This window comes from Carcharhinus amblyrhynchos, chromosome 10, assembly GCF_965287045.1.
Source record: "Carcharhinus amblyrhynchos chromosome 10, sCarAmb.v2.hapA, whole genome shotgun sequence".
NCBI classification, from domain to species: Eukaryota; Metazoa; Chordata; class Chondrichthyes; order Carcharhiniformes; family Carcharhinidae; genus Carcharhinus; species Carcharhinus amblyrhynchos.
This window is the reverse complement of record NC_137333.1, coordinates 77,567,134-77,581,483: the sequence shown is the minus strand read 5'-3', so window position 1 is coordinate 77,581,483 and position 14,350 is coordinate 77,567,134. Positions and strand designations below refer to the sequence as shown.

The window sequence follows — 14,350 nt, the reverse complement described above, 5'->3', positions numbered from 1 at the left end:
TGCTGTAGTGGGGATGGGTGCTGTGGTCGGTTCTGTGGTGGGCTGGGTGCTGTGGTGGGAGTGTGGTGGGGATGGGTGCTGTGGTGGGGATGGATCCTGTGATGGGGATGGGTGCTGTAGTGGGGATGGGTGCTGTGGTGGGTGCAGTGTTGGGGATGGGTGCTGTGGTGGGTGCTGTGGTGGGGATGGATCCTGTGATGGGGATGGGTGCTGTAGTGGGGATGGGTGCTGTGGTGGGTGCAGTGTTGGGGATGGGTGCTGTGATGGGGATGGGTGCTGTAGTGGGGATGGGTGCTGTGGTCGGTTCTGTGGTGGGGATGGGTGCTGTGGTGGGAGTGTGGTGGGGATGGGTGCTGTGGTGGGGATGGATCCTGTGATGGGGATGGGTGCTGTAGTGGGGATGGGTGCTGTGGTCGGTTCTGTGGTGGGCTGGGTGCTGTGGTGGGTGCAGTGTTGGGGATGGGTGCTGTGGTGAGTGAGTGGCACAAAAATTCAGAGGAAGAAGATTAGAATGTTCAGAAGCAATTCCAAGTCTGGAGAAAGTTGCCAAGACAGGTAAGACTATGGAGGACTTAAAGATATAATCATTATATTAATGATTTGGATGAGATTATAGGAGGCATGCCAGCAAGATTAGTGGCATAATGGACAGTGAAGAAAGTTATCTCCAATTGCAACAGGATCTTGATCAATTGGACCAGTGGGCTGACAAATGGCAGATGGAGTTTAATTTAGACAAATGTGAGTTGATGAATTTTGGTAGATTGAATCAGGGCAGGACTTATTCAGTTAATGGTAGGGTGTTGGGGAGAGTTACAGAGTTACATGTTCATAACTCATTGAAAGTGGAGTCACAGGTGGACAGAGTGGTGAAGAAGGTCTACGGCATGCTTGGTTTCATTGGTCAGAACATCAAATGCAGGAATGGGACATCTTGTTGAAGTTGTACAAGACAACTGGTAAGGCCACACTTGGAATACTGTGTGCAATTCTGGTCACCCTATTATAGAAAGGATATTATTAAACTAGAAAGAGTGCAGAAAAGATTTGCTAGGATGCTACCGGGACTTGATGGTTTGAGTTATAAGGAGAGGCTGGATAGACCAGGACTTTTTTCTCTGGAATGTAGAAGGCTAAGAGGTGATCTTATAGAGGTCTATAAAATAATGAGGAGCACAGATAAGCTAGATAGTCAATATCTTTTCCCAACGGTAGGGGAGTCTAAAACTAGAGGGCATAGGTTTAAGGTGAGAGGGGAGAAATACAAAAGTGTCCAGAGGGGCAATTTTCTCACACAGAGGGTGGTGAGTGTCTGTTTCAGAGGTAGTAATAGAGATGGATACAATTTTGTCTTTTAAAAAGCATTTAGATAGTTAAATGGGTACGATGGGTATAGAGGGATATGGGCCAAATTCGGGCAATTGGGATTAGCTTAGAGGTTTTAAATAAAAGGCGGCATGGACAAGTTGGGCAGAAAGGCCTGTTTCTATGCTGTAAACCTCTTTGACTCTATATGGACACAAATGTTAAATTTGAAAAATTGATGAACTGCCTACTGATGTATGTTAACTGAAATGGGATTGACAGGCAAGGGGAATTTGGTACATCAGAGGATAAGGGACCAAAAGGAGAGAAATAAAGAAATCAGGTCCGGAGATGAGAAAGACAGGGGATAGACTGAGAAAAGGTTGGCAATGGGTGATGTACAGAGGTGGAAGCAGACTTCCTTTGGAATAGAACAAATCATAGAAACCCAGCAATGCTGAAGGAGGCCATTCAGCCCATTGAGGCTGCGCCAACTCTGTCACAATTGGGATAGAAGCACAGATCAAGGCCAGACAGGACTCACAATCAGCCTAGCTAAAGTTGAAATGATGACCAGGGAAGTTGATAATCAATGATTAGGGAATGGAGGTCATGGCAAGGGCCAAAGGCAATGTTCCCAGTATTTAGCTGGAAGATGTTAGGTTTGTTCAGAATGGAGTGTAAGACAAACAGTCTGAAAGATTAGAGTCAGTGGGGGATCAAGACATGGTAGAGAACTAAAAGTGGCTGTTATCAGTCATTAGAATTTAATTTTAATAAGTTTATTTATTAGTGTCACAAGTCAACTTACATTAACACTGCAATGAAATTACTGTGAAAATCCCCTAGTGGCCACACTCCAGTGTGTGTTCAGGTACACTGAGGGAGAATTTAGCATGGCCAATGCACCTAACCAGCACAGCTTTTGGACTGTGGGAGGAAACGAGAGCACCTGGAGGAAACTCACAGGGGAGGTCATGCAGATTCCACATAGACAGTGATCCAAGCTGGGAATTGAACCTTGGCGCTGTGAGGCAGCAGTGTTAACCACTGTGCCGCCCTTGTGTATGTGTAGAGGCTCACCCTCATGACTTTGGATGATGAAACCAAGGGACACAATGTAGAGAAAGGAAAAGAGGGATGTAATTATGAATGCTTCTGGCTCTCTGAATGTGGCAGGATGCAGGTGGAAAGAGAAGCCATTTTTAAATATGTTTTGGCTACAAATGGATAATTAAGACTGGGCCCCTTATCAAGGGCTACGGGGATAGGACAGTAAAGTGGATTTGAGGATTATCACATCAGATCAGTCATGGTCTCACTGAATGGTGGAGCAGGCGTGATGGGCCAAATGGCCCACTTCTGCTCCTATGTCTCATAAAACAAAGTGAAAACATCCATGCCAAGGAGAAAAAAGGGAGGCAAAGTGCTGGGGATGATAATGTGTTTAAAGAATGATGCACAGAGGTCAAGGATGACAAGTAGAGATGTGCTATCGTCATGGTCATAGACAATGTGATGCATCATTTAGTATGGGAGTGACAGAAATATAACTGAGCCAATTCAAACAGCAAGTTGAGAAAGAAATAGACTCCAGGCAGGAAATTAATTACTGTTTGACAACCTATGTTCAGGATATTCCTACTTCATCATTTGCACAAGTCGGTAGTTTCAATTCCTAATAATAGCCAACAAATTGATCAGACTGTCAAACATGATAAATTTGCCCCCTAATACAGCAGCAGTAGTGAAATCAGATCTCTGCCACTGATCTGCCAAAGGTTATCGTGCTCAGGTGAGATTCTGTGACTTGAAGCCATACGTGGGATAGATCCTTCCTCCTCTGTAAACAATCCTGGTTGAGGATGTGGTCGAATGTGTTCCAGAAAAAATAAGTTACTTTTAAAAGGGGGACGTTTCAGAAACAATACAGGGAAAAAGAATTCCCTATGCAGACGTTCAGGTCCAATCTGCAGTGCCAGCCTGGGACTTCAGGTAGGCCCCACAACTGCCAGCGAGTCAGTCAGTACACCTGAACTGAGTCTCTCAAAAAAGGTCAACACAGAGGAACTCCAAAGTTTCGAGTCCAATCCCCTCTTTATCAGGGCTATGAGTAGGTCTGGCCGCACAAACCTGAAATCTGGCACAGAAGGTTATGCTGAATTACAAACAAGTTTCCAAAGATTCCTCAAAAAATAACAGAAGGAGCCCAGCAAAAAGCCACAATCTGGGATTGAGGTGGGAGCCGTGAAAGTCGGGAAAGCTGCAATCATTGGGAATTTATTTGAAGGTAAAATTAAAGTTTATTAGTGTAGGCTTACATTAACACTGCAATGAAGTTCCTGTGAAAATTCCCCAGTCGCTACACTCTGGCACCTATTCAGATGCACTGAGGGAGAATTTGAGGCCAATGCACCTAACCAATACAACAGCTTACCATTATCAGCAACAATCTGGAGCAGGAACTAACCTGGACTTCCTAAACTTCCTGCTACAAAGTTAACTATTCTCTTAACCAAGCTAATCTTATTAAACTTAATACATATAGATAGATACATATGGGCAGTGGCATAGCAGTGACATTTCTGGACCAGTAACAGTCCAGATCCAGAAGTCTGAACAAATGCTTCAGACACAGGGGGCTGATTACAGTGACCATAGCAGTGGTGCTTTGCACTGACCAGAATAAAGTATGTGGGTGGTAATCCCGCTGTGGACATTTCCGGGAGCCCTGCTGGAAGTAAATCCTGTTCACGCACTGAGAATCATGGAATCCTACAGTGCAGAAAGAGGCCATTCAGCCTATTGCATCTGCACCGACCACAATCCCTCCCAGCCCCTACCCCCATAACCCCATATACTTAATCTGCTAATCCTCCTGACACCAAGGGTGGGACTTTACAGCCTTGATTGACAATTCCCGCCCAAATTTAACGGATGTTTCCATTGTCTGCCTCGCGCCTGCTTCGGTTCAGTAGCGGGCAAGGCAGTAGGATTCTGGCTTAAGGGTCAATTTAGCATGGCCAATCAAGCTAACCTGCACACCTTTGGACTGTGGAAGGAAACCCGGAGGAAACCCACGCAGACATGGGGAGATGGAATTTTTCCATCCTGCCCACCACGGGAATCGTAATGGGCAGGACACAGACCATGCAAAGCTGCATTGACTTTGGACAGGAGTTTCTGGATTGGAGTGAGTGTGGCCTGATAATCCCACCCAGGAAGAATGTGCAAACTCCACGCGGACAGCCATTCAAGGCCAAAACTGAACCCAGGTCCCCGGTGCTATAAAGCAGCACTGCTAACCACTGTGCCACCACACCACCCCACTTAACTGCCCACAGGTGGAGCTCCTGGAGTTTTTAGGATGAGGATCCACCTCCAAGAGCTGCTGGCCAGTCAGGTGTCTGGTTGCTCCTCAGACCCAGCAATGCCACTGGGAGCAGTGCCCACTGGAAGCAGTACCTACTAGCAGCAATGCCACTGGAAGAGCGTCCACTGGAAGCAATGCTGTGCCCACTGGAAGCTGTGCCCACTGGAAGCAATACCACAGGGAGCAGCATCCACTGGGAGCAGTGTTCTCTGGGAGCCGTACCCACAGGGAGCAGTGTCCTCTGGGAGCAGTGTCCACTGGAAGCAGTGCCCACTGGGAATAGTATCATTGGAAGCAATGCACTGGAAGCAATGCTCACTGGGAGCAGTACCCACACTGACAGCAATGCCACTGGAAGCAGTACCCACTGGGAGCAATGCCACTGAGAGCAATGCCACTGGAAGCAGTGTCCATTGGATGCAGTGTCACTGGAAACAATACCACTGGAAAAATGCCCATTGGGAGCAGTGCCCACTGGGAGCAATGCCACTGCTGATTGTCCTGGGCTTTCTGCACCAAGTGCAGCCATGGAGGTTCTGAGTGTAGCAAGTGGTGTTGTCTTGCCAAGGTCCATCAGACGGGCCCCAGTGAGGGGTGCAAGTAAACTTTGAATGGTGGTGGAAGGGACTTACTCACAGGGTCAGCCATTGCTATCAGTTGAACCTTCCATGGTACACAGGGCACATAAATATGAAGCAACACCCTCCCCTACCACCATCTCCCCCATGAGTTTACAGAGAGGCTGTGGCATTGGAGACCTGCCTACTGTTATTAGAATAGCAGGGGGGTGGGAAGAAATGCTTAATTGATTACTTAAGTGTTTCAATTGACCTATAGGGGTAGAAAGACCAGTCCCAACCTTCCCCACCCTGATTTAATCGAGTGGACTTATGAAGGCAACTGGCTGTCTACCTTGTGCCTCCCTGCCCTGTTCGACACAGTGGTTAGCACTGCTGCCTCACAGCACCAGGGACCCAGGTTTGGTTCCTGAATGTCTGTGTGGAGTTTGCATGTTCTCCCCGTGTCTGCACATTTCCCCCCACGGTCGAAAAATGTGCTGGTTAAGTGGATTGGCCTTGCTAAATTGCCCCTTACTGTCAGGGGAACTAGCTAAGGTAAATGCATGCGGGATATGCCCTGGGTGGGATTGTGGTCCACATAGACTCAAAAGGCCAAATGGCCTCCTCCCTCCTCTTTCAGAGGAGGATATCTTTTCTTCCTTCAGAGGAGGGAATCTGCTTTTCCTAACTGATGACTTCAGACCCGATGGGCAGGATTTTCCGGCCAAGCTTGCCCCAAAACTGGAAAATCCTGCCCGAGGTCAACAGATCTTTGCATGGTCTGACATCTCCCTCCCCACCCCCCCACCAACCCTGGCCTCTGGCTGCTATGATTCCCATGGTAAGCAGGAGGGAAAAACTCCCCCAGTGTGTTTGTCCTCTGAAAGTAAGCCGTTCAGTCCAGGCGCCATTGGGGAAGGGCAACAAACAGTGACTTATCCAGCAATGTTTACGTCCCAAGACTGAATAACAAAAAAACAAATTATTATGGAGATATTTTTATTGAATCTCTCTCCCAACAGGCTCTGTGGTTTATGCAGTAACAGCAAAGGATGGAGATTGCGGGATAAATGCTGATCTGAGCTTTTCTCTATCTGGTCCAAATGCAAACAAATTTGTTATCGATCCACTCAGGGGTGTGGTTTTCGCACAAGAGTTATTGCAAGGACCAGAGGATATTACAGTAGGTGTTAAAGTAATCGATGGAGGAGAGGAACCAAAAGTGGACAGTACGACGATTACAGTGCGGTTCCAAAGTACCAATGACTTCCCGCAACTATTTGTGGATAAAAAAGTGCATGTCTACCCTGAAGATCAAGCAGTGAATACTGTGATCTGTAAGGTCAGTGTTTTAGGCAAAGTAAAAGGAGAAGTGAGACCTATTCTCTTTTATCTTGCAGCAGGCAACTTTGGAGATGTGTTTCAAGTCAACCAACTAACAGGGGAATTGATTGTGAAAAAAGCACTGGATTTTGAGATTGTAAAATATTATCATCTTTGGATTGAAGCCAGGGATTCCGGTTCACCGCCATTTTCTTCCTATGCCAGAATAGAGATCAATGTTACAGATGTAAATGATAATTTTCCTGCATTCAAACACAGCGTCTACAGGTGCGAAATATATGAGAACGTTCCAGCCAGTAAAGTTTGTAATGTGTCTGCAGCTGATTTGGATTCTGGTCTAAATGGGTTCGTAGAATATAATATCCTTGGTGGAAATGCCAACGGTGCATTTAAGATCAATAGTTCCAGTGGAGTCATAAGAACTGCTCGGATGTTAGATAGAGAACAGATGGCAATTTACACTTTAATTGTTGAAGCAAAAGACAAAGGAATTAACTCCAAAACAGGCACAGCGACAGTCATCATCTCTGTCCTAGACAAAAACGACAACGCTCCTCGGTTTTTTCAAATCTTCCTTGCACACGTTGTGGAAAATGCTCCAGTGGGCTTTACCATTGTACAAATTACAACTACAGATGAAGATATTGGGGTGAATGCTGTTAGTACCTACAGTATATCAGATCAGACAGCAAGTTTGCCATTTGGTGTGAATCAAATTACTGGAGATTTAATTGTGACAAGACCATTGGACAGAGAGGTAACAGATTGCTATATCTTAAGAGTACATGCCAACGATTCAGCATGGGATGTAAACACAGATGTCACCATCTTTGTCATTGATACAAATGACAATACACCGCAGTTTTCTGAGTCATTTTATAGTCTAACTCTCCCAGAGCCTAAAGAGAAAGAAATGTTTGTTCTGCAAGTATCTGCCACTGACCCTGATTTGGAAAGCAATGGAAATGTCTTCTACATTCTTCAGCCTCCAAATGAATTCTTCAGAGTGAACGCCACAACTGGCGAGATCTTCACCAAGCAGTTCATTCCATTTAAAAATTCAGATAATCCCAGCACGGACCAGAACAAAATTACGTTGACTGTAATTGCCTCAGACCTCGGTGAGCAACCAAATCTAGTTGAGACGACGGTGGCAGTTACTATTGTAGCTCGTAATGATTATTCACCTCGATTTTTGCCACATAGAGAGTCGATTCCAGTTCCTGCAAACTTAGCGTTTGGCACCAAGGTGGCCAAGCTAACTGCAGTTGATGAAGATTTGTATTCAAATGGCAAAGTACAATATCATATCACTGGAAATAATGGTTCGTTTCTTTTTGGCGTTGAGCAGGATAGTGGCTGGATTTTTGTTGCTAACTATTTGGCTTCAAGTCTGAATAAAGTATTCACTGTGTCAGTAACAGCAATTGATGAAGGCACACCACCACTTTCTTCTAATACAATAGCCAACTTTGTGATCACTGAAGAAAATCGATTTGCCCCACAATTTTCTACCCTGCGAGTGAATTTTTCTCTTCTGGAAGACCAGCCTCCTGGTTCTGTTATTGGTAGTCTTATTGCCTCTGACCCTGACCAAGGGATAAATGGCTATATCATTTACTCTATAATCACTGGCAATGATGGAGCATATTTTACTATTGGAAATAAGACTGGTGTGCTAACTTTAGTTAGGAGTTTAGACTTTGAAATGGATTCTGTTTATAGTCTCCTTATTTATGCCCAAGATGGTGGATGGATTTCGAGGACTGGCTCCATCACTGTAGTTGTTCAAGTTGAAGATGTCAATGACAATCCACCAACATTTTCTGGTGACCTGTTTTTTGTGACTGTGGCAGAGAACTCCCCTTGCGGCACCACTATCTTTAAAATGAACGCAACTGACAATGACTCTGGAATCCATGCTGAGATAAATTATGCTTTTGAGGATGGGCATACAGAAGCATTTTTTATAGATCCACAGACTGGAACAATAACTGTGCGAGAAATTTTAAATTTTGAGTTGGTTCAGTTCTATGAAGTAACTGTCAGAGCGTTTAACACTCATGGCAGTGATCAATTCAGCCTAGCTAAAGTCTATGTTAATGTCACTGGAGTGAATGAATACATTCCGCGATTTGCTAAAACAATGTATAATTTTTCCATTTCAGAGAATGCACTTATAGGAACTATTGTAGGCCGCGTGACTGCAACCGATTGCGACCTTGGTTTTGATGGCGTGGTTAACTACTTTCTTGTAGGAGAAAGCAAAGAAAGAGGCTTTCAGATTAATGACAACACCGGGGAGGTAGTTGCCTCTGATAACATGAAACAGCACAGAGGGAGTCATGTCCTCCTTCAAGTGCTTGCTAAAAATGCTGGAAGAATACGTGGCTTTGATGTGGATGAAACACTCATTGATATTACTATTCGTGATGATAATATTGCACTCATTTTTACATCTGCTGTCTATCAGACCCATGTTAGCGAAGGTGCAGTTGTCGGTACTTCAGTGATATCTCTGATGGCGAATGACTCAGGCACCATTCCAGAATGGAATCAGTTTGAGATTATAATTAAAGATGGAAACAAAAATAATTCATTTTCCATCAATTCTCGAACCGGTGAAGTATTTGTTGCCTCTTCACTTGACAGGGAGACTATACCATTTTATAACATGACCATCACTGCACTTGATAGAGGGGTCAGCCTGGCAGTGGGCAACACACAACTGATTGTCACAGTTGATGATGTTAACGATAATGGTCCCGTTCTTGTTAATACGGAAGGATATGTAATGGAGAATCAACCTCCTGGCACACAATTTATTTCCCTTAGTGCCACCGATCAGGACTTACCCCCCAATCAGGGGCCATTCAGTTACCAGCTAGCAGACAATAACACCAGTAGTTTTGTTACACTGTCTCCTGCAGGCATTCTGTCCACAAAGAAAATGATTGATAGAGAAGTCATTGATGAGCTGTATTTGCCAGTAATCGTGCATGATTCTGGAACTCCACCTATGTCCTCAATGAGTATCATTCATGTCCTTGTCCTAGATCAAAATGACAACCCCCCTCAGCCTAGAAACCTTTATATTCACATCAATTATTATGGCAAATATTTCCCTGGTGGCAAGGTTGGTATTGTGAAGCCGGAAGATCCAGATGTGTCAGATATATTCAATTGTAGCATAGTGACCAAATCCAGCAGCAGTTTTACTATAGCAGCAGACACATGTGAACTACAGTCTGGAAAGCAGCTACAGGAGGAGGACTTCAATCTCACAGTTCAGGCCAATGACGGTGTTCACAGCACCGTCTCCAGCAACATTTACATAAAATACCGCCATTTTAACAATGCCACAATTGATAATAGTGTTCCTCTTCTAATTGCCCTCCCCATTATGGAGTTTCTGAATAAAAAATATCTACATTTACTCAAGAGCGCTGACCACCTTCTAAGTAAGAATTCCACAAAACTATATATTTTTGGAATGATGCCCATGAACGATCAGGTTCTCTTGATGACAGCTATTAAAACTAACCAGGGGCAGCATCTATCCAGAAGCACTCTAATAGACTTTTACACCACTCATGAAGAGTGGCTTAGCACTCATATTGGAATCACTATTTCTGCAGTTGCTTATGATCCTTGCCAAACCAATCCTTGTCACCACGGTGCTCTCTGTACAAAGCAAACTGGCGTCAACTCAGAGACTGTAGTTCTAGAGAGCTCTTCCGTCATTTTTCGGAGCCACAGCCTGACAGATCTCTTTCACTGTATCTGCCCAAATGGATACATTGGTCAGTTATGTGAGTTGGACATTGATGAATGTCAAACTGTCACGTGTAGTAATTACAGAACCTGCTTGCACGACCCAGGAAGATTCTTTTGCTCTTGTCCTGAAGGTATGATGGGTCCCCTTTGTGGAACTGACATAACTGAATGCCAGCAAAACCTGTGCCAGAATGGAGCTGCTTGCCTGAATTTACCTGGAGCTTTTCTATGTATATGCTCTCCAGGTTATACAGGTAATAGTCACAATAGCTGGGCTTTTATTTTAAAATACAAGACAACCAAAGCTAATGGCCAGAATTCCCTGATCTCATTCATCCCGCCAGCGAGCGAGAACGGAGAATTTGATGCTCAGCTGATACTCCATTGCAGCGGGACTGGAGAATCCCAGCCATGGGTGAAGTTGGAGAATTCTGGCCAATTCTGGTCTGAACGGAATATTTACTGCCAAGTTATATGATATAATAATTTTGTTACAGAATATAATTTTACACGGTAGTAAGTTCAGACTTTGACCATATTGAAAGTAGATCCAAACCTGATTGTTTTAAATTACAGTTTTCTATTTGTGCCTCTTTCTTTACATGTACAATTTCATTCTAATCTGCTTCATTTAAGTACATTATCAATATGCTCAATCTTATATAAATGTCATTTAGATTATCTTGGATCACTCCCCTGTCTTTCACTCCACCTACATGCCCCTTCTCTCCTTGTTTGCTTATGGAAAATACTCCTCCTAGATCCCTTACAACCTCCCTCCCAGATTGTTACTAATAAAACTCTAACAGGACTAGATGCAGGGAGGATGTTCCTGCTGTGGGTGTGTCCAGAACCAGGGGTCACAGTCTGACGATTTGGGGTATGCCACTTAGTGTGGAGATGAGGAGACATTTCTTCACCCAAAGAGTGGTGAGCCTATGGAATTCATTACCACAAGAAGTAGTTGATGCCACAACATTGAATGTACTCAAAAGGCAGCTGGATATAGCACTTGGGATGAACAAGATCAAAGGTTATGGGGAGAAAGCAGAATTAGGCTATTGAGGTGGACAATCAGCCGTGATTATGATGAATGACAGAGCAGCCTTGAAGGGCCGAATAGCCTCCTCCTGCTTCTATCTTCTATATTTCTTGTATCTTGTAATGGTAACTCTGTTGTTGATGACTTACTGAAGAACTCCCTCAAAGTATTCAGAGGCTCTGTTCCCAGTCAAACTGTAAGAAGTCTCACAACACCCAGGTTAAAGTCCAATAGGTTTATTTGCAGCACAAGATTTCGCCGTGTCTCTCCTTCTCCACTCTGAAAGCTTCTGCTGCCAAATAAACCTGTTGGACTTTAATCTGGTGTCACGAGACTTCTTACTGTGCCTATCACAATCCAATGCAGGCATCTCCACATCATGTCCAGTCAAACAGCCACTGTTGATCTATTCTATCATGTCCCTGGCTTTGCCCTCATCCTCACTCTCTTACAACTCACTGCAAACTCAAACATGCATGCCACAAAATGTCCGTGCCATTCATCGCCAGATTGGGCTTGACCACGTTGAAAACTATTCTACCCCATTCTTCTTGTTCATAACCAGCTGCTATTTCAGGATCACAGTGGGATAAGCTCCTTTTCTCCATGGCACCCAATATCCTAAATCTCTCCCTCTTTCATCTATTTGTGCCACAAATACAAAGTGGGAGGAGCTAATGAATTCCTTCATTATCAAGATAGAGACCATGTATACCGATCATTCAATTGTGTTTGTTCCTTTGTCTTGTCATTAGCTTTTGGCTATTCTCCCAACTGACATCTACCTTGCTTTATTTCCTCTCTCATTTGACCCTACCTTTAAGAAGGTTTTAAGATCCATCTCCTAGATACTTTATGCTCTAGTCAAATAATTCTTGATCAATCAATTTGCCTTCCTGACTCTAATTTCAATTGATATTTTCAATGTTTCCCCTTCGCTTTGTACTCTAGTCAACATGTTAAAGTTACTTAAGAAAATGTATTTAGTGAAATAGACTATATTGTACAACAATAATAATAATATACCAGAGGTGTGTTCCAGGTAAATTATGTCAAACCACTATAAACTACTGTGTGATGTCACCTTGCCTGAACCACGGAACCTGTGTCAATCTTCCCAATGGATACCATTGCAGATGCCCACTTGGTAAGTGCTGTCTTACCTCAAAATTATCTTTATCTGAAATTGTAAAGTTTGAAGCAGCTCATGTTCAAATACAGCAGACCAGGACAATATCCAACATGCATGCCACACAAGTGCCAGGCAATGAAAATTTCAAACAAGAGAGGATCTAACTATTGTTCCATGGCATTCAATGGAATTTATTACTGAATTCCTCTACTATCAATATCCTAGGAGTCATCATTGACCAGAGACTGAACTGGACCAGCCACATATATACTGTGGCTACCAGAAAGGCTAGGAATTCTGCAGAGAGTAACTCACCTCTTGACTCTTCAAAGGCCGTCCATCATCTACAAAGTACAAGTCAGGAGCGTAATGGAATGGTCTCCACTTGCCTGGATGAGTGCAACTCCAACAACACTCAAGAAGCTTGACACCATCCAGGAAAAAGTAGCCCACCTGATTGCTATCTCTTCTACAAATATTCAATCCCTGCACCACTGACAAACAGTGACAGCCATGTGTACGAGCTACAAGATGCACTGCAGGAACACATCAAGATTCCTTAGGCAGCATCTTCCAAACCCACAACCACTACCAACTAGAAGGACAAGAGCAGCAGGTACCTGGGAACACCACCACCTAGAGTTTTCCATTCAAGTTATTCACCATCCTGGATGGATATATATTGCTGTCCTTTCGCTGTCCCTGGGTCAAAAGCCTGGAATTCCCTCCCTCACAGTATTGTGGGTGTACCTACACCTCAGGGGCTGCAAAGGTTCGAGAGGGCAGCTCAGCACCACCTTCTCAAGGGCAATTAGGGATGGATAATAAATGCTGGTCTAGCCAGTGATGCCCACATCCCATAAATGAATAAAAAATATATTGTCAGAAGTAATTTTATCATCGAAGAAAGACTATTCAACCCCTGCGTCAACTTTAGTCTGTAGATAGAATTAATTCCAGACAACATTGGGGAAAATTTTACACTGCAGGTTCTGAGGTGGGAGAGGAGTGGGTATGTGAACAGGATGGACACGATTTCTCAGGAAACCCACCCGCCCAAACCTAGGCTCAATTTCACACTTCGGCAGGCAGGGCTTTGGTTGGGAAACTCATCCATTCATCTTAGGACCTTTAAGTGACCACTTACTGGCTTTACCCCACCCAGATTCAATTTTTAGGCTGGTGGGAGGGGGTGTCAATAGGGTGGGATTGTGACATTTACACTTCTCCCCATCTCGAGCAAAAGGTGGGGTGCACCTCACTCTGAACTCTCCCTCAGAATTGGGGCACCCTTCCCTTGTTCCTCCATGACGTTGGAGTGCCAGGATCCTCTCCCCCTGCCCTACTCTCCAATGCTGCGATCACCCTCTCCTCCTCCTCCCTGGGCCTTGCCCTATCCTCCCGCCCCAGGGGCATACCTCTTCACTGGTCCCAGGGATTAGTCCCAGGCACAGCACTGATTGGCCAACAGCTTTCACAGGTGGGATTTCCTTCCAAGGACAGACAGAAGTCCCACCCACTGCCAGTTGACATTCGAGTGAGTGTTAAATGGCAGTGGGAGTTCAGGGTCACACAAAATATTACCTACCGTTCCATTGCCATCAGACTTTTGAATGGACTTACCTTGCATTAAGTTGATCTTTCTCTATACCATAACTATGACTATAACAATATGTTCTGCACCGTCTCCTTTCCTTCTCTATGAATGGTTTTGTCTACGTAGTGCGCAAGAAACAATACTTTTCACTCTATGCTAATACATGAGGCAATAGTAAATCAAATTTTGCGTCGTCAATGGAGACGGGAGAGGTTCCAGA

At 44.4% G+C, this 14,350-nt stretch overlaps 1 protein-coding gene across 2 annotated transcripts in view; it reads left to right on the top strand.

The window, feature by feature from the left end:
* The window catches only part of LOC145349090 (protocadherin Fat 4), a 174,709-nt gene that overhangs the window by 85,999 nt on the left and 74,360 nt on the right, over positions 1-14,350 (top strand). For both annotated transcript variants that reach the window (XM_080197421.1, XM_080197420.1), the window contains exons 8-9: positions 6,261-10,613; positions 12,444-12,548. In XM_080197421.1, the coding sequence (XP_080053547.1) occupies positions 6,261-10,613; positions 12,444-12,548 (4,458 nt within the window). The remainder of the gene's footprint in view (positions 1-6,260; positions 10,614-12,443; positions 12,549-14,350) is intronic.